This window comes from Boleophthalmus pectinirostris, unplaced genomic scaffold (assembly GCF_026225935.1).
Source record: "Boleophthalmus pectinirostris isolate CB_2022bp ecotype Guang Dong unplaced genomic scaffold, ASM2622593v1 HiC_scaffold_4, whole genome shotgun sequence".
Classification (NCBI taxonomy): domain Eukaryota; kingdom Metazoa; phylum Chordata; class Actinopteri; order Gobiiformes; family Gobiidae; genus Boleophthalmus; species Boleophthalmus pectinirostris.
In genome coordinates, this window is record NW_026571353.1 from 20,992,388 (window position 1) to 21,010,642 (window position 18,255).

Sequence of the window (18,255 nt, forward strand, 5' to 3'; positions counted from 1 at the left end):
ATTTTGAACCATGAGTCAGAAACATGTTTTAGATTGAACTGTTGAAACCCACCCACTTAGTCTTTTCTGCTACTGTGATGTTGCACCTGCCTGGCCAGCCAAACACACGCCAGGCCAAATTGACTGAGGGTGCATCTGAGTTTTAAAAGGGTGCAAATTATCATTATTTTACCTACCTCAAATGAGGGTACACACACTTTTAAATGAGGTTACAATGCACCCTTTTGCACCCCGTAGACTTTGACACAATACTTTTAATTTGAGTAATTTCATGAATCTTAACACTTGAATCTGGTAATAACTTCAGGTAAAACCCTCATGCTCTCCTTGGGGTCACATTGACCCAAATAATAATTTTTTCCTTCCCACTTTCTAGGGCCGGTCAATCAGACCCAAAAATGTATTTTCAAAGAAATTCTTGCCAGGCAAGAAAATACATTTTTGGGTCTAATTGACCGGCCCCAAGAGAGCGGTAAGGAATAATTTTTTTCTTTGGGTCAGTGTGACCCCGAGGAGAGCGTGAGGGTTAAGACGTGTCGGAAACCATATCCTGTCTCCCAGATTTCCGATGGCCGTGATTCACAGACTGATCAACCTACCAGTGAAGTGCATGGTCCGTTTCTGTCAAAACATGACCACTTACAAATAAAAAAAGACCAAAAAAATGTGAGAAGGACTGAGAAACAGCATGGGTTTACAAGCAAAGCACTTAAACTGTAAATCTGAGTTTTTGTTGTTTTGTTCTGAATGAAAGGATAATTTTTGAGCGGAGATGTCGTCTCTTCCCAAGTAAGAGCAGTTGTATGTTATGTTTTACAGTCTGGTTCAGACCTGTTTGCATTCTAACAGAATGTAGAAGAGACTGAATGATCAGGCAAAATATGCACCGAGACATAGAAACAACTGCCTAGGATGTTCTCATTCAGTTGGTTCTATTTAGTTCTTATTTATTCCTGCTTATCTTGTTTTTTTCACACTTTTGATAATGCTCCATGACAGGGAATCAGCTGTCTGGTGAAGTGTCAGTTGTTTTTTCCCATGATTCTTATCAAACACTGTACCTGTGATTGGAAACGAAAACTGATGTCCCTGGCCATTGCTTCTCTCTTAGTTATTACTCAGCATTATGTGTTTCGATGTAATTTGACTCTGGTATCTGTATTCACACTGCATAATATAAATGGCACTTATCCTAACCAAAAGAAATTAAAATCAAGTACAACCCTTTAAAAGTGCAACAACATATCATTGATTTTTCTGTTCTTGATCAAAGACTCTAAATGGTTTATTGCTTTTGCTTATTTGTGCATTTTGTGAGCAATGAAAAGTCTGTAATAGTCTGTCCCCCATGAGAAATGATACTGATGAGAGGGCTTGGTTCAGTTAATTGCTGTAATAAGGTCCTCACCCAACCATTTAGTTTAATCATTCAAACACAATTGACATGGCATACTTAATCCCATGCTTAGACGCTCTGCAAATATGCCTATTTATCTAACTGTTATAGATTGTTTTCATTAGCACTATTGCTGTCATAATGCTCTCTATGGAAAGACTCCATTATGTTATTATTGCTAACTCACTGGGTGTAATCCTTTTATAAACAAGCTTGTCTGTCTTTGAAGATTGGCCTGAGCGGTGTAGTAAAACGCTTGCTGTCTCTCCTCTGGACGAGGTCATGGGGAAGTGTACGGATTGACTTGGCCCAGCCTTTCTCTCTGAAGGTAAACCATAAAAGGAGCCAGCATCAAAGTCTTCTCATTTAACATCCTGCCTTGCATTTTAATGGTCCAAGTGACGCCCGCCTACTTGTGATGCTTGGATGTAGATTTGGCTCCACTTTGCATAGTAAAATAAAGATTTAATTCTGTCAACTGGACAGAAGTTGTTGTTTTTTAGTTAAAATCTTTGTCCAGTTGACAGAATTGAGTCTTTCTTTAACTGAGGATCCTACTAACAGAGGGATTACACAGATCTCCACTTTGCATGTTCACCGATTTTCACCATTCTTTAACATCTGCGTTGGAGTGTCCAAACTTTTGACCTTTCCAGCCATTTAAGTCTCTGTTCCTATTCCCACATATTTAGAGAGTTCCTGTTTAATTGGTGGCAAATGATTTACCTAAAAAAGTAAAGTGACATTTATATATATATATTTTTCTCTTGAATATTAATCAAGACTTATTGGATGTACTGGCTTTCAGGACTGTAAGCTGCCGACCTATTGCTTTGCTAATCTCTCTTTGCATTACAACTGATAAAAAGAACGATAGAAATCATACAGTGTTAGAAATGTACCGATCCATCTTTTTCTGTTCTGATACCGATGCCGATATAATACCTTTGGCTTTGCTGGTATCAACAAAGGAGTAGACTAAATAAAGTAAAACTAATTTCCTTTAAACACACGGCGTATTGTAAAAAAAAATATCCAGTTGTGTTTTGTAACTGTTATTTAACATTTTTGGCAAGGCGTTTGGGCCAATGTTATCCCGTAAATCGTCTTATTACACAAATGTATAGACCAAATTGGGATATCGACTGAAACGATATCACTGAACCTGAATCTTGTCCATCAAAATGTTCAATATCGGCATAGATAGCCGACACCAATATTGTGTCGGTGAATCCCTGGTGTTATTGCAGCGGTCATGTAGCTCTTTTTCTACAATTTGAGGCGATCACCTTTTGAATGTTGTGTTACTTTACAAGCCCTGCATGTACAAAAATGAACTGATTATAAGCACAGTTGTGTTTATAATAAATATATTTTGTTTCAGGAAATGTGTGACTCTGGGAGGTGCAGAGTGGATGACTGGCTCCCTCTACAGGACCTGTTGCTGCCCGTGATCTTAAACAACAGGTCACTATGCCATATAAACTATAATTTGAATTTCTGATGTTATTATTAATATGCATTGTCGCTGCCTGAAAATGAATTTCCTTTGGGATAATAAAGTATTATCCATCTATCTCTCTATCTCAAGTACTCAAAGAACTAAATAGAGCTGAACACTTTTGGAAAAATATCTTAATTGCAATTTATCAGACAAGCATTGCAATTATGACTAAATTTGCGGTTTATGTATCAGTAGTAGCATTCATTTTAGAGTTAAGATTTTAAACATGCCCAAGAGTATTAGAATTTTAAAGAAAACTGATATAAGTACTGTCAAAATAATTCTCATTCATTTCAGAACAGTATGTAGTGGTGTAAACTACATAGTTGGCTGGTCTTGTACTTGATAAGATGGGATATTTTGGTTTTAGCAGTTATATTTTTTTAATTATTGCAGTCTTTGTGATTTGCTAATTGTGCCCATTGCAATTTTTATTGATTTGCAACATAATACATTGAATTATTCATTAACTCCACTAAAAATGCATACTAGGCAATATAGGTCAGCTGTACAATCCCACATTGCAGAACCACATTTGGACAGTCAGCTTTTTCATATCATTATGGTAAACTATGGAACTCACTACTCCCTGAACTAAAGTATTTAACAGAGCTTAAGATGTTCACCTTGAGGCTCAAGTTGTGGTTAAAAACAAACCAAAGTTCTACCCACCTGTAAATATTTTGTGTGTGAATATGTATGAATGTGGGAATGTCTGAAATGTGAAATTGTACTGTTGTAAAAATTTGTTTAAAGATTGTGCTTTTAAACTGTTTTGAACTGTTTGGTGCAGGGAAAAGCTCAACCAGGGACAGGAGAGAGAATTAGCGCTAGCTATACAGTCCCTGACAAAAGTCTTGTCGCTTATCCATTTTGTAGAAACAAAAGCTTATAACTTGACTTTAAATTAATCGATTGGTTTTAGAAATGTCTCATATGAAAGCTAAAACCCTCCCAAATTATGCTCAATATACTAAAATAAATTTGCTTCACTGAAAAAAGGTTGATCATTTAATGAACACAGAAAGGTCAGATTTTGGCAAGACAAAAGTCTTGTCGCCTTGTCATATGATGCACCCAATCCTAGATTACAGCCTCACCTGTGGTCAGTTACTGATCAATCAGTTAGTGTTTGTGTATAAAAACAACCCCAGCACACCAGACCTTCACATCAACTGCAACTTGACCTCTGACAACATGCCTAAGATCCACCCTGAGACCAAAGTGTTAATTATCAAGAGGCTGAAGACCAGATCCACTGCTGAGGTGGCTGACACCTTCAATGTGTCTCAGCGTCAAGTACAAAGAATAAGAAAAAGATCTGAAATGACTGGAGATGTTTTTGACAAGCCCAGGTCCGGCAGACCCCGCAAGACAACTGCTCGGGAGGACCGTTTGTTGATTCGAAAATCCACGGCCAGCCCCTTTTCCACTGCAGCAGACTCCACCAGGCCTGGTCACCTCAAGTCCCTGTGTCAACCTGAACAGTTTGTAGAATTCTGTCTCGAAATGGCCTCCATGGTCGAATCAGTGCACAGAAACCAGCACTAAACAAAAGGCAATTAAAAACCGTGTGGCATTTGCCAAGGCCCACAGCCTGATAAAAGGATGGACACTGGAAAAGTGGCAGAAGGTGGATTTTTCTGATGAATCCTCAGTTGAATTACATCACAGCTGCCACAAATATTGCAGGAGACCTACTGGAGCCTACATGGATCCAAGATTCACCCAGAAAAAAGTTCAGTTTGGTGGAGGAAAAATCATGGCCTGGGGTTACTTCCATTATGGGAGTGTGCGAGACATTTGCAGGGTGGAAGGCAATATCAATAACCTAAAATATCAAGACATATTAGCTGCCTCTTACATTCCCAACCATAAAAGGGGTCAAATTTTGCAGCAGGATGGTGCTCCATCGCATACTTCTATCTCGACATCAAAGTTTCTCAAGGCGAAGAAGATCAAGGTGCTCCAGGACTGGCCAGCCCAGTCACCAGACATGAACATCATTGAGCATGTCTGGGGTAGAATGAATGAGGAAGCATGGAAGGCAAAACCAAAGAATCTTGATGAACTCTGGGAGGCATGTAAGACGCTTTCTTTGCTATTCCTGACTTCATCAACAAATTGTATGAATCATTGTTGAACCGCATGGATGTAGTCCTTCAAGCTCATGGAAGTCATACAAGATATTAAATATGGATCTCACAGCACCACGACTTAATTCACTGACGTTATGCAACATATTTTTGTATTTGAAGTAAATTATTTGTTCAATTTTCTGTAGGCGACAAAACTTTTGTCTTGCCAAAATCTGACCTTTCTGTGTTCATTAAATGATCAACCTTTTTTCAGTGAAGCAAATTTATTTTAGTATATTGAGCATAATTTGGGAGGGTTTTAGCTTTCATATGAGACATTTCTAAAACCAATCGATTAATTTAAAGTCAAGTTATAAGCTTTTGTTTCTACAAAATGGATAAGCGACAAGACTTTTGTCAGGGACTGTAGACTCTATATGGGTCACATCAGTATGCTCTGCCTGTGACTGTGTATGACTGAACTGTCTTTGTCAAGTAAATAAATAAAATAAATTGTCTTGCCTAAAGACATGAGGAATGTTTCCAGTAAAGCCACTGCTGCTCCACTGTGGCACATGATATTCCTAGTGGTCTCCAATCATATCTTCCCTCCCTAGAACTAAATTCATTGTTTGCTAATAGTGTTTGAGAGGATATCACTGCGAGTCCTGTCATCTGCAATGTAAAAAAGTTTCCATCTTTAAATTTAGGAATGTAAACTTGTCTCTAAGCTCCACGAGTGAAACTGATATGATGCCATCCCCTGGTGAGATTTCATCCTCTTAAACTTGGTCCAATTACAAACAACATTAGACTGTCTGGCAGTGAAAAAGATAAGACACAAATAACATCCCCCTCAATCTCTGTTTGGCGTCTGTCGGTGCAAGTGGCTTCTCTCTGTTTAATTCTTTCAGTGAGCTAGAGGCAAACAGTGCAAATCAAAATGGGAGTAGTAGAAACGATAGAGCGGTTATTAGCAGTTTAACATGTAAATGAGCAAACACATAATCATCCTCACTGATCTGTTTGTCTTTTGTTTCTTTGTGGTGGAGTTTTAAGTGTTGTCATTGAAAGACTGCAAAGAGCTAAAGGCCAGCGTGGTGCCAGTCGATAACACATTCAGAAATAATCTTAATAGCATTTTGTATTATTTTTGCAGCTATAACTTGCTTGTTTTCTCCATTAGAGAAATTCTATGGGGCACGACCCTGTTGATGTTCAGAAACATACGGTCAGTGTTATGTTAATACTTGATGATATCCATCACTCTCACTTGTTGGTCTTAAGATCTGAAACAGCAAATGAGCTGTGGTTTTGTTTTGTCTTTACAGCTATAATTAACTTGCTTTTTTCTCTAAAGAAAATCTATGGTGCATGGCCCTGTTTATGTTCATTGACCTGTTACATAAACAAAAAGAAACATATGGTCAATAATTTGTAAAGACTGACATCCCACCTCTTTCAGTTTGTGTTAAGATGTGAAAGTGCAAGTGACATTTTTTGTTTTCTTCTTGTTTTCACCTTTCAAGAAAATCAATGGGGCAAGACCTTGTTGATGATCATTAAGCTAGTACATCAGTGATAAGAAACATAAGGTTAACCATACTGTATGTGAATACTTGAGGACATTGCACCACTCTGACTTTTTTGTTTTAAGATCTGAAATTGCAAGCGGGCGTAGGAGGATGTCATGGCTCCTGCCTCTCCATTATGCATCTGAACCTAAACCACATCTCCAAGATGGCAGCATCGCCATCATCCTTCACCTCATCTACTGTAGGTCTATGAACACAACCCACTGTTCAATCATAAACAACTATTGATAGACTGTTCTTAAAAGGGACATGTTGTGCAAAATTTACTTTAAAGGTACACTCTGCAGTTTTTTGGTAGAGGGTCTACCCCTGTTTGTCTCCATGAAGATGCCTGGAATTTTCCATGGTATGACTTTAAACATTTTCCTTACAGGTGTTTCTGTTGCTCAAAAATACAATTATTCCTTCTGTGAATAGGGGCGACTCTCCACAGATCTGAATTGTAATGTTGCATAGTGCTGTAACCTACTTTGTAGCATAGTACTGTAACCTTGCAATATATGGCTTTGATCTATACTGTGGAACATTCTAGACAAAGCAATATCATTTCCATACATTTCCATGGAGACAATAGGTGGCGGATCCTCCATTAAAAATGTCACACAGTGCACCTTTAAAGAGCTTCTAACCGTTCTAATTTACCCACTGGAAACTGGACTTGTCTTAATTTTTTTTTTAAAGTTTTAAATTTATATTTATTGCTACGTACAATGTCTGAAATATGAAATTGTGATCCACAGGCATCATAGATTCTAACTATATAGCAGACAAAAACAGATATCTCACCATGTTCTGCACATATGATTAATAACAATATAGCTGAGGGGGGTTACTCAAGAAGGAATGGAAACTATTTGTACTGCACTAAAATAGATTGTCTCTCTTAATAGTGTCTTCAAGAGCTGAGAGTAAACTCAAAGCCTTTGACATTTTTCCCTCATGTCTTCTTTAAAGGTGCATTGTGTAACTTTTCTGGTGGAGGGTCCATCAATCATTAAACTTTTAAGTATTTGCTCTTATCAACTGGTACAAAGGTAGAGACTAAATAAAGAAACTAATTTCCTTTAAACAATGGAATGGTCAAAAAAATATCCAATTGTGTTTTGTAACTTGAAAATTTTTTGACAAGGCGTTTGGGCCAATGTTATCCAATAAGTCTTATTACACAAATGTATAGACCAAGATAGCATATTGCCTGAACCAATATCACTGAACCTGTATCTTGTTCATCGAACTGTATCGGCACAGATATCTGATACCAATATTGTGCTGGTGAATTCCTATTGTTATTGCAGTTATCATGTAACTTTTTTTCTAGAATTTGAGAGTCCATCAATTATTCAATTTTTCTATCTTCATGGATACCAAATCAGATCAAGTTACAGGTTAGAGCTGTGGAGTGGCAACTTTTTCTGGGTATTTTGGAGCTATAAAACCACCTGTAATTTAATAAATATAAGGGAGAGCTGTTTAATGTCATACTGTGGAACCTTCCAGGTAGAGCAATGACAATGACAAATGACATATCCATAGAGACATGCAGGTGATGTACCCTCCACCAGAAAAATGGGCAGTGGACCTTTCACTAAATGATATTTATGACATAAATATTGTATGTTTGCTGTCTGACTTCATAGCTGCCATGTCCTGTAAGTCTGTGATGTCCACTGGCATTGTATCCAGCCTTTTGCTCCACAGACATCCTAAGGTAATTAAGCCTACTTTGTCTATTTCAAAGTTTCCTGCTGTATCTGTCAAACTCCATGGGGGGTAATGAACAAAATTGACTTCCTTCTTAGTTTATTAGTGCGAGAGTGACTCATACCCAAGTGTCTATTTTATGTCACTGGCTGGTGTTGTTAAGATGATTTTTGGCTCCCCCTGTCTTCTTCACCTCTGCAGGGTGTAAAGCTGTCAGTCTTGTGTCGTGATGTATCATGGCTCACGAAGGAGCTCTTGTTCAGGAACAAAGACGTTGGCTTTGGGGGCACTCTCGCCAGGGTGGTTCACTACGCCCTCAGTTTGCTCGCCCCGCATCTCATCATGTCAGCAGCACCATCCAGGTTGGTTTGTTTCTGGTTTTAAGGTTTTCAGCATTTTTATTTCAAAGTTCACCAACATGACATTGAGTTGCCAGTTGTAAAGGACTCTTTCATATCTGATACTCACTCCCTAAACCCCAACACTTGCAACCAATTATTAAATGTTGCTAGTGTAGCCTCTGCAGCTCTGTGAGTTCATTCTGAATATTTTAAGTGTTCACATGAGCCATGACCTCTGAGAATGAGAAAAAAACTTGTATGTGTTTTCTTCATGCAGGTCAAACCACTGGCAACCCAAGTTTAGTTATGATTTGACTTCCTTTTTTAAACCAGCAAGAGTGCACGCTACATACCGTACCTTTAAAGGAGTAGAAACACAAATGATGTTGATTTTTCAGTCTGGGGCCCTTGTTCTGAATATACTCCCTCTTCTTTTATTTTAGGAAAGACCCACTGATTTTGCCTCGTCCCTCCCCTGCAGCTGCTCATCATCTCAGTCTCCAGGCGCAGACCGTCACTCACGCCTTTATCCTGGAAGCTGTTGGGGGTGAGGAGTCTTATCTGACACACGCACCACGCATCTGCAGGCATCTTACTTATAGAAGACATCATGGTAATGATCTGTTGGAGGGTTTGTGCTTTTGTTTAAAGGTGACATTTTGAGGACCTTTGCCCATGCAAGAGATGGGATAATTTGTATGGATGTCTTAATTGCTATGGCAACAGTGCTATTTTTAACATAACTCTGAAACCCATGGATGTGTTAGTCTTAACTGCATATACAGGAGCGTGCGAGCAAGGGTTAACCATGCTTGAACAATGTGATTTCAAAATAGATTTGAAAAAAACGTATTTTGATAATTGAGAAAAATATATAAATGCCATATATAAAACAATATATCAACAGTATTTCTTCGACTAATGCTTAAACAGGCACTATGTAACTTTTTGGGTGGAGTGCAGCCAAGATATTAGGTATTTTTTAATTTACATATTGGTGCGGGGAGATTATTGCATATTTTTTGAAGGTTACTTTAAACTGTTGAGCATTACTTATAATAATTTCACATTTCTCTCAATAGTCTGTAGACAAGTTTAGTTCTATGGCAACTGAACAGCTATCGTACAGAAGAATGCCATTTAATTCACCAGGTAAAGAACTCTGCAAGGATATCAGTAAGTTATGTGGAACATCTAAATTTATGTCTTCCATTTTAGCCTCACAGCAGCAAACCCAATAGCAGTGCTTTATATCCAAACACAGGGGTGAAATATGAGTCCCATTCTAACTTTGTTGTGAGAGAAAATAAAAAATAAAGGTGGTGTTTTGCAGTGCAGGAGGTTGTATCCTCTGTTGAAAATGCTCTTTGTTGTTGCATGATTCATTGGATGAGGAGCTTGTGGGCAGTGTGTTGTGTACAGCTGAAAGCCATTAAAACATACCCCTGTGTGAAGTACAATACAATCTCCCAAAATTAATATAGTTAGTTCAGTCTTCATTTTGTCCTGTGGTGCAAGTCGTGACTGTACTCATGCAGAATAAATAAACCAATCGCACATTACTTTACAGAACAGTGAATAATTGGATGGAAATGGTATGATAGCTTTCTGGAATAGGTAGAAATGCATTTTCCAGTCCTATTTCCAGTATTATCAAGAAAATAGTGATGACATTTCCCTGTAATTTAAAGCCCTAATACTGGGTTAGGATGAGGAGCAGTCATCAAGTAAAATAAGAGAACAATTATTTGTCCCTCAGTGAGGAAATTGCAAAGTGGAAACAGCAGCAGTGGATACGAAAGGAGTGTGACGTCACCCATAGCGTTCGGCTCCAGTCAAATGAAGCTCATGATGCTATGAACAGTTATGGGGTGGAGCCAGGTCTGCATTAGGAATAGGAATTTTTTTTACAGACAAAATAGCAAAATACAAACCCCAGGATCATGTAGAGTAGGTTAATACTAACAAAGACCAAAATGACGAGGCTTAGTGCAGCAGTCACAGAGAGAAGGGTAGTAATTTTCCAATGTAAAGTCACTTGGAAACAGATTCAGTGGAGCCAAAAGTGCCTCCATGAATACTTCCTATTCAGAATGCGGGTTAGTGGGTTAGCTGTGTCCATTTACACTCTATGGAAGTAAGTAAATCAAAAATATTCCAGATTAATAAATTAGATATTTAGAACAAGCAAAGTTGTGTTGTCTCGAACTCTTACAAACTAAGGAATAGACTTGATATTCAATACGGATTCCAATACCACAATGATAATAACAAAATACTTGATTAATGTGATTTTCAACATTTGAATAGTAGTAATTTCTTTTATATTACTTTTATATTATATGTGTGTAATCCCTCAGTCATCCTGGTATGTCCCATAGTGGTCCATGGGCATATACTGGTCTATGTGGTCTTATGCTTGTTCTGAAACATCTCAAGATCATTCTAAAGCTATTTAGGAAAGATTCATTTCTGTCCTGTGATTTTTTTTTTTTTAGTATTGATACCCACTCAAATGATGATCTAGTTTTGACATTACTAGTCTTAGAGTTGATTAGTATCATTAGTAGACAATCCTAACGAAAACAGAACAACATGAGTCCTGTCCTACTGCTTTTGTTGGGATGTATGTTATTAAACGTATCTATCTCCATGGAGACAAGACTCTGTTCACACTAAGAACGCATGTTTTTCAAGATATTTTTGAGCAATGAATACAAGGGTGATAAATGGGGGGGATAAATGCAAGATGGATGTGCTTAATTCTAGGCAGTGCAATAACCATCTCCATGGAGATGAGAAAAAAATGTATATAGCGCATTTTTAAATATTACACATAGTTATCATCTTATTTCCATTCTGTTACCAAGCTATTAGTGTGCTGATAAAGGCGCATTGTGTAACTTTTCTGGTGGAGGGTCTGTCAAATGCTTTTCTTCTTGGAGATGTTATTGAATTGTTTGGAATATTCCACAGTATTGTATTAAACCTTTCCATCTTCATAGTAAGCCAACCAGACCAAGTTACACATCAGAATGCCTGTTTTTCTAGGTATTTTTTAGCAATAAAAACGCCTGTAATTAAAAAATAAATGTAAGGTTGATCTTTTTAATGTCATACTGTGGAACATTCCAAGCAGACCAATGACATATCCATAGAAACAAGCAGACGGTGAGCCCCCCCAACCAAAATGTTACATAGTGCACCTTTAAAATGCAATAAACCTTTAATAAGTATATTTTACCTTCAGCCTGTGCAGTGTCGGCCATGTTGAGGGATGTGGCGGGCAGCGGTGTGAGTAGCCATGTGCGGAGCCATGGCGTGGATGGAGCAAAGGTCAAAGGTGACTTGGAGTTTGACGTAGTTTTGTGCGAGACGGAGCTGACCAACAGAGCCCTGCAGCTATGCCATCTCCTGCCTCCGGGATTCATGCCAGTATGTTAAAATTCTAATCACGCCACGCATCCAGCATGTTTCAATGAGTGGATTTTTAATGAAGCTCAACAATATTCATCCTTCATTGCTGCCTTGCTATCAACTCAAAGGGCTTTTCATATTGTGAGATGTAGGCACATGTGAAGAGCTCTAAATCATAACCAGAAACGCATCTCCTTTCTGTTTCCCTACCTTTCATTATGATCTTTTTGTTGAGTGTTCTTGCAGCCTTTTCCTCACAGAATAATACAGCTTTCATTTCTGTGTTGGCTATCTCTGTCTCATCTTTCTGATCATTTCTCTATCTCACTGTCCACTCTTCCCCCAGCAGCTGTCTTCCTCCCCTGGCCGTGCTGTTTGTGCTGTAACCTTGCTCCACCACTGAACTCAGTTGTCCTCTTCTCTCCCTTTCCCCACAGCCTTGTCAGTCTTCCCACAGTTTTGCGCTGGATGCCGTTGACAGTCTGGTGCGCTGTGGCATATTGATCATGGAAGAGGTAAAGATGCTTTGTAAATTGTGTTAGACCAGAAAATTATGTGCTGTAAAAATCTTATATTATACAGAACAGATTTTTGCATGCTTTAAGTCATGTTAAAATGTCGTTATCTCATCAAAAAACATACCTGAAGTTGTGTTTGTTTCTACATCTCTCTGCTCAAAACGTTCTGTTCCACCTTGTGATGTCATGAAGCTGTAGTTTTCAAGCTAACAGTTACTTTTTACCTTTTGTTTAATAGAGATGGGCAGTTATGGGGCAGAAATTATCCAAATGATCCAAGTGAAAGTATATTGAGTTTATAGTGTATTCTGTCTGAGAGCACAGCCTAAATACACAGAGTTTGTGTGTCAAACATGAGTGAATGAATACTTTGGAACAGACTAGATCTAGTGCCACACAATTTCTCACATTCAAAATGCCACAAAATGTCTCATTCCACATCAATTCTGATATACACTTTAAAATGTCACCAATCTGCCCCAACGTTGTTCATTAGAAAGTACAGATGAAGAGTGCAATCACTGGTAACATACTGAAAATAATGAATACAAAATAAGTTATGATTCAACAACAGTTATAAACATTCATTAAAGAGAAAATATATTAACTTTTCACATTTACTTCTTGTTCCTCAGTCTTTCTTCTTGACAACAATTTACCCATCTTAAAATTACACCTCCAAAACTCGAGCATACATGTCTTATATTATGGAAAAAAGATACTGTTGGACCTGGACATACATACATTTACAGATATAAACAATAGTAGTGCCTTGTCTTATTTTGCAGGTTCCCAGAGCTGTGCCTATTTGCGACGTGTGGAAAAGAGATGGTACTTTCTCTTGGGCCACCAGCGATGACCCTTACAGCACCGACTCTGACTGTGAGGAGATGGAGTCCCGCTCTTATAAGGTACAAAAGAAAAGTGCTAATGTTCGCTCTGTGGTTTTCACATGGGAACAGTGTCTAAAAGTGCACCTCTGGAGACGATCCATGTTAATACAGAACAGAAATGGAGTAAATGACAAATCAGAAGTAAATAATAATCAGTACTTGTATACACTTTACAAATGTATTTCTGTGCAGGTCAAAACTGAGACCTTAAGATCATTTATTGATACTAAATATAATTTTAGTATAGTTTAAAGATGCAATAGCCACCACATGAATGTCTCCCTGGAGATAATATTGCATGAATTGTTCCACAGTATCCAGTAAAGTAATTCAATGTGCTTTACAGAATAAGAAAGACATTAAAATCACAATTGAAAGAAATCAAAACATAAATAATCATCATAAAATTAACATTAAAAGAGTCATATTCACAGCTAAACAGAACCACTTTGAGCCTGGCTTTTAGAGGGTGATCTATATAAATAAGCCAAATTTTATGCCATGTCTTAATATCATATTCAATAGATACATAAATACAATATTAGAAACATATTTAGTCTTGTATGTCATTTCTGGATTTGTGCAGGCGCCTTCTCTCCTCACATTATAAAGTGAATGATAATAACTGATGGCTCATTAGATGCGGTTCTTTTTTTAGCCTGAAAGAGCTTTTTAGGTAATTATTTAGTCGTCCCTTTTCACTGCCTTTATCAGTCTGTCCTAGTTTCCCTCTATTGGATATGCAATGTTTCGTATTTAGAAAACCCAAAAAGCAGAAGACCACTTTCAAACAAACCATTCAAAATATTTTTAATCCAGTCCATTGTGGTTTTAGAAAGTAAACTGATAATAATAACTTGGCGTAGTGTAATTTAAATGGTAAAAGTTCAGTTTATTTTTCATGAAAAAGATAAGGCTTTACTGTGGACTCTGATGTGTGATACATATTCTGAGGACTTCCTACATTTAACAAAGCTTCGAAACCAAGAAAGAAATGAAAACTTTAAAGAAGTTAAACATTAAAGAGATCTGAGCAGAGCCTTTACTCATGAAAAATGTCTGAACTCATTGGGCGGCGTATTCTCCAGACAGAACAGTTTTATAGGCACCGCTACACATACTTAAACTTTTATATGGTGCAATGTAGAGAGTTCTCCTTTTTTATACACTTTACTGGAAACTCAAGTGCCTTCATAAAATTAAACTACCAGCATATAACTAACTAACTAGCATATAACATATAGCTTTTTGAAAAATGCAGGTTTTACTATACCAAAATATTCTGTACAATCTTAGAACAATAATATAATAATAAAAATTGTAAAAAATAAGTGATAGTAGAGCAACAGTAGCTCATTTGGTGTTTTGATCTGAAGGTTGGTGTTTTGAATGTGACCATTTATAATACTTTACTATTTTGTGTACAATAACAAACTGTAACACAGCTGTCCAATTTATTTTATTTAATAATGTGATTGTTAAAGCTCATCTATATATCACCACCATTGTTTTGTGTTAGAGCTACTTTGACTATCTGTAGCTAAGAGACCACTGAATATTTGAAAGTCCATGTAAATTCAGGTGCTTGGTCTTTTTGGTCGTAGATAACAAAGCCGAGCCAGTGTCCAGACCTGCTCTTCTTCCTCTGCAGTTTGTTGTCTGAGTATCTGAGGTCACTGTGCTGGGCCACTTCAGCTCTGGAGAACCAGCTCTCACCTCTGCTGGGTAAGTTCTGCATAAAGCTGAGTCCCCTGAGTGTACATTGTGTTGGCTGTTTGTGATGAAATATTATTGATCGTGGGGAAAGTGTTTGCGACAGATATCTGCAGTGTCTGATATTTTAGAATCTTGGTCACAGAGTGAGCCCTCCTCTTGCTGCTTCTACGATCAATCTCTGTCAAACATGTGAACAACCGTAAACACAAGCACTCCCCCAAAGTAGAAGAGGCGATCAGCAATGAACCCAGACCATATCTCACTAGGTCTTTTTCATGTACTAACTTTAACCAGCATAGGACCAGCATTTGCTCAGACTTATGTCTTTTTAAAATTTTCACATGCCCTGATGAAGACGCAAGTTAAAACGCATTGACGTTTGACATGAAATAAAATTATAGCTAAGCATATCGGAGTGCCTCGGATCTCTTCTTTCATCTAGTTATGTCATTTTAAATTTCACACATGCTGTAGTGTAACCCATATAAGAGAAAGTGGACTGTCTTAAATCTGAACAGTTCTAACTGTGATGTGTAGTTTTCATAGTGTGACTTTTTATTTATTTTTTGTTCTTTTTAAAAATTCAAATGTCCAGAGGCATCAACATCTGAGAGAATGCTGAGATATTAAGGTCGAGGTTAGGTTAAGGTTTAGTTTATTGTCCCCTCAGGGAATATGAATTGCAAAACTAATACAAATACTCCTGCAAATCATAATCCCATGCATTTCAGAATATTTGTAGGGGTCTAAAAAACAGGGTTAGCGGATTTAATACATTGTAAGACCTCGATGGCAACAGAATGCCTTGTTGTTTGCAGTGAATGATAATATCTTTAATAAAGGCAATTTTGATTTGATTGCAATTGATCTTGCAAACCTGAGTACTGTGCTCATTTTTGCATGATTATATACTCCTTTAGATAGATAGATGCCTTTGGGTTCGTGTGGACTGAGTGAAGGGTTGTGAAAATAAACATTGATCTGTGAAAGGAAAAGTGGGGGAGACTAATCCCTTAGAATTACACTGATGTTTTCATGGGCTTGGCCACTTTGTAACTCTCTGCTCTTTGAGAAAAACAGACCCTCAAGATAATGGTTGTTCTGGGTTGGCATATGTATAAAAGCACAAGCGCTGAGACCTTGATTCAGATATTGTTGTTATCGTCCACAAACAGGAAGCACAGATGTACTGAATAAAGGCCAGGGTTGTGGATTCACTTATTGTGTATCAATCACTACATTAAGATTGCATTCACATATGTGTAGGGCTGGGTGACATGGCTGCAAAATAAAATCTCAACTGCTTGACTTTCAAACGACGGAAGCTTTTAACGTTTTCAGTCTTATCATGTGCTGTTATTTAAGACATTGTAAACTGCCTTCAGTAACATTTGTAAATCAAATTAATTTGATGAACTGCTCAGCCCTACATATATGTACACAACACAGAACAGGACCTAACCCAGAACTAATTCAGGACAATATCAGACTGAATCGGGAGCCTAACCAGGACCAAACCAGGTACAAGTGTAAATTTTGCATTCAAAACCGCATCAACATCAGGACTAAACTGGGCTTAAACTTGGACTGGTATAATTAGCCTAAAACTGCACCTTGTATCTTTGTTGATCTTAATTGATGCACATTTCTCACTGTTGTTTGTCTCCCTTTAGAGGCAGACTTTAAGATTCAAATACATTGTCAATTGTGCGACATGGCAAGAAAGAAGAAAATGCACTATGGTAAGAATGAGAAATCATCCAAGTCTAGAATCTTTTATTACTGCGCAGAAATGGTGTTAAAGTTAACTGAATTACTGAAAGTTTCAACTCCAGTGAGCAGAGTTACTAAGCATCCACTTCCATTATCCATTATGTAATAGTTTTATTAAAATGTCAGTCTAACATTCCTATCCCCAGAAGTGCAAATGGTTTGTTCTTTTGTGGCTGGATTAGTTCTGAATTGGAGATCTTGTGATTCATGTGTGCTTCATGCTGTATTTCAGAGAGCTGCTCAGTGGAGGCTGTGCACACTGCACTCCGAACGCTAATAGACCTGGGGGTGAGTGACAGCTCCTCTACACATGTTTCTCTAAAGCTGTCTGCCCAGAATTACAACTTGTACAACACAAGGTGAAACCTACCATCAACCTGTAAACTTTAGTTTGAGCTCTGCCTGGTTTATCGGACAGCCATCTTTATTCACATTTTTGGTAGTGGTTATAAACCTTGTTCTGAATAGTGAAGCGACAGAAACATTTACCCTATTTATATTTAAATTCACACTGTGTAACTTTTTTGGTGAAGGCTGCACTGCCTGCTTATCTCCATGGAGCTGTTAATTCTTTGCCTGGAATGTTCCATGGTAACTTTATGGGATAAAATCTATCTCCAAGGAGATGCCAGTTGATGCATCAGTTGAAGTTACTAGTATTTTTCAAGATATTTTTTGAGCAATAAAAACACTGAATTTAAATTAAATAAATGCTGGATAGATATGCTTAATGCCATAGTGCCATAGCGTGGAACATTACAGTCAAAGCAGTAACATCTCCATGGAGACAAGCTGGAGGCAAACCCACCACCAAAAACGTTATGCAGTGCACCTTTAACAGACTAAGTTTGTGATTCTGTTAAGTCTTAAACTTGGGACTCTTGAGATTTTAAACTTAAGTAGGCTGGAGTGAGGCAAGTGTAGTTAATACAAGTATTCCTCCGTGGTTTCAATGGTAATGAATGCTGAAGTGAATACAAATAAGAGAACACTGGCAGTGCTTTTAGTCCAAGGGGAGGCCATGGAATTTTATGCAGCATAATGTTTATCAGTTTCATTCTTCCATTGGCTGATGGGCACAAGACCTGCAAATGTCTGTGCTAAAACTCTTATCTCAAACGGCAGCATTTTGGACAGAAGAAACGCTGGGACAACTTACCAAAAAGTACACATCAGGCGAGGGCTCACTGCAGTCTGTTTTGAATGTATCTATTGCACAGATTTGTCATCTTTGTCACTTGGTCTCGGTCTTGCTGGAAGGGATGTCAGGATTTTTTAATCAGTAATCTGGATACAGATCACAATATAATCAAACAAAAACGA

At 37.8% G+C, this 18,255-nt stretch overlaps 1 protein-coding gene across 8 annotated transcripts in view; it reads left to right on the forward strand.

The window, feature by feature from the left end:
- Window positions 1-18,255, forward strand: part of gpat2 (glycerol-3-phosphate acyltransferase 2, mitochondrial) — a 64,160-nt gene that overhangs the window by 45,250 nt on the left and 655 nt on the right. For 7 of the 8 annotated variants that reach the window (XM_055161750.1, XM_055161753.1, XM_055161752.1 and 4 more), the window contains 12 exons: window positions 1,626-1,724; window positions 2,781-2,863; window positions 6,636-6,754; window positions 8,211-8,281; window positions 8,476-8,636; window positions 9,059-9,162; window positions 11,866-12,050; window positions 12,470-12,547; window positions 13,339-13,461; window positions 15,048-15,168; window positions 16,833-16,901; window positions 17,165-17,220. In XM_055161750.1, coding sequence (XP_055017725.1) covers window positions 1,626-1,724; window positions 2,781-2,863; window positions 6,636-6,754; window positions 8,211-8,281; window positions 8,476-8,636; window positions 9,059-9,162; window positions 11,866-12,050; window positions 12,470-12,547; window positions 13,339-13,461; window positions 15,048-15,168; window positions 16,833-16,901; window positions 17,165-17,220 — 1,269 coding nt within the window. Of the gene's footprint in view, window positions 1-1,625; window positions 1,725-2,780; window positions 2,864-6,635; window positions 6,755-8,210; window positions 8,282-8,475; window positions 8,637-9,058; window positions 9,163-11,865; window positions 12,051-12,469; window positions 12,548-13,338; window positions 13,462-15,047; window positions 15,169-16,832; window positions 16,902-17,164; window positions 17,292-18,255 lie in introns of all 8 variants that reach the window. The other variant, XM_055161755.1, reaches the window with a different exon arrangement.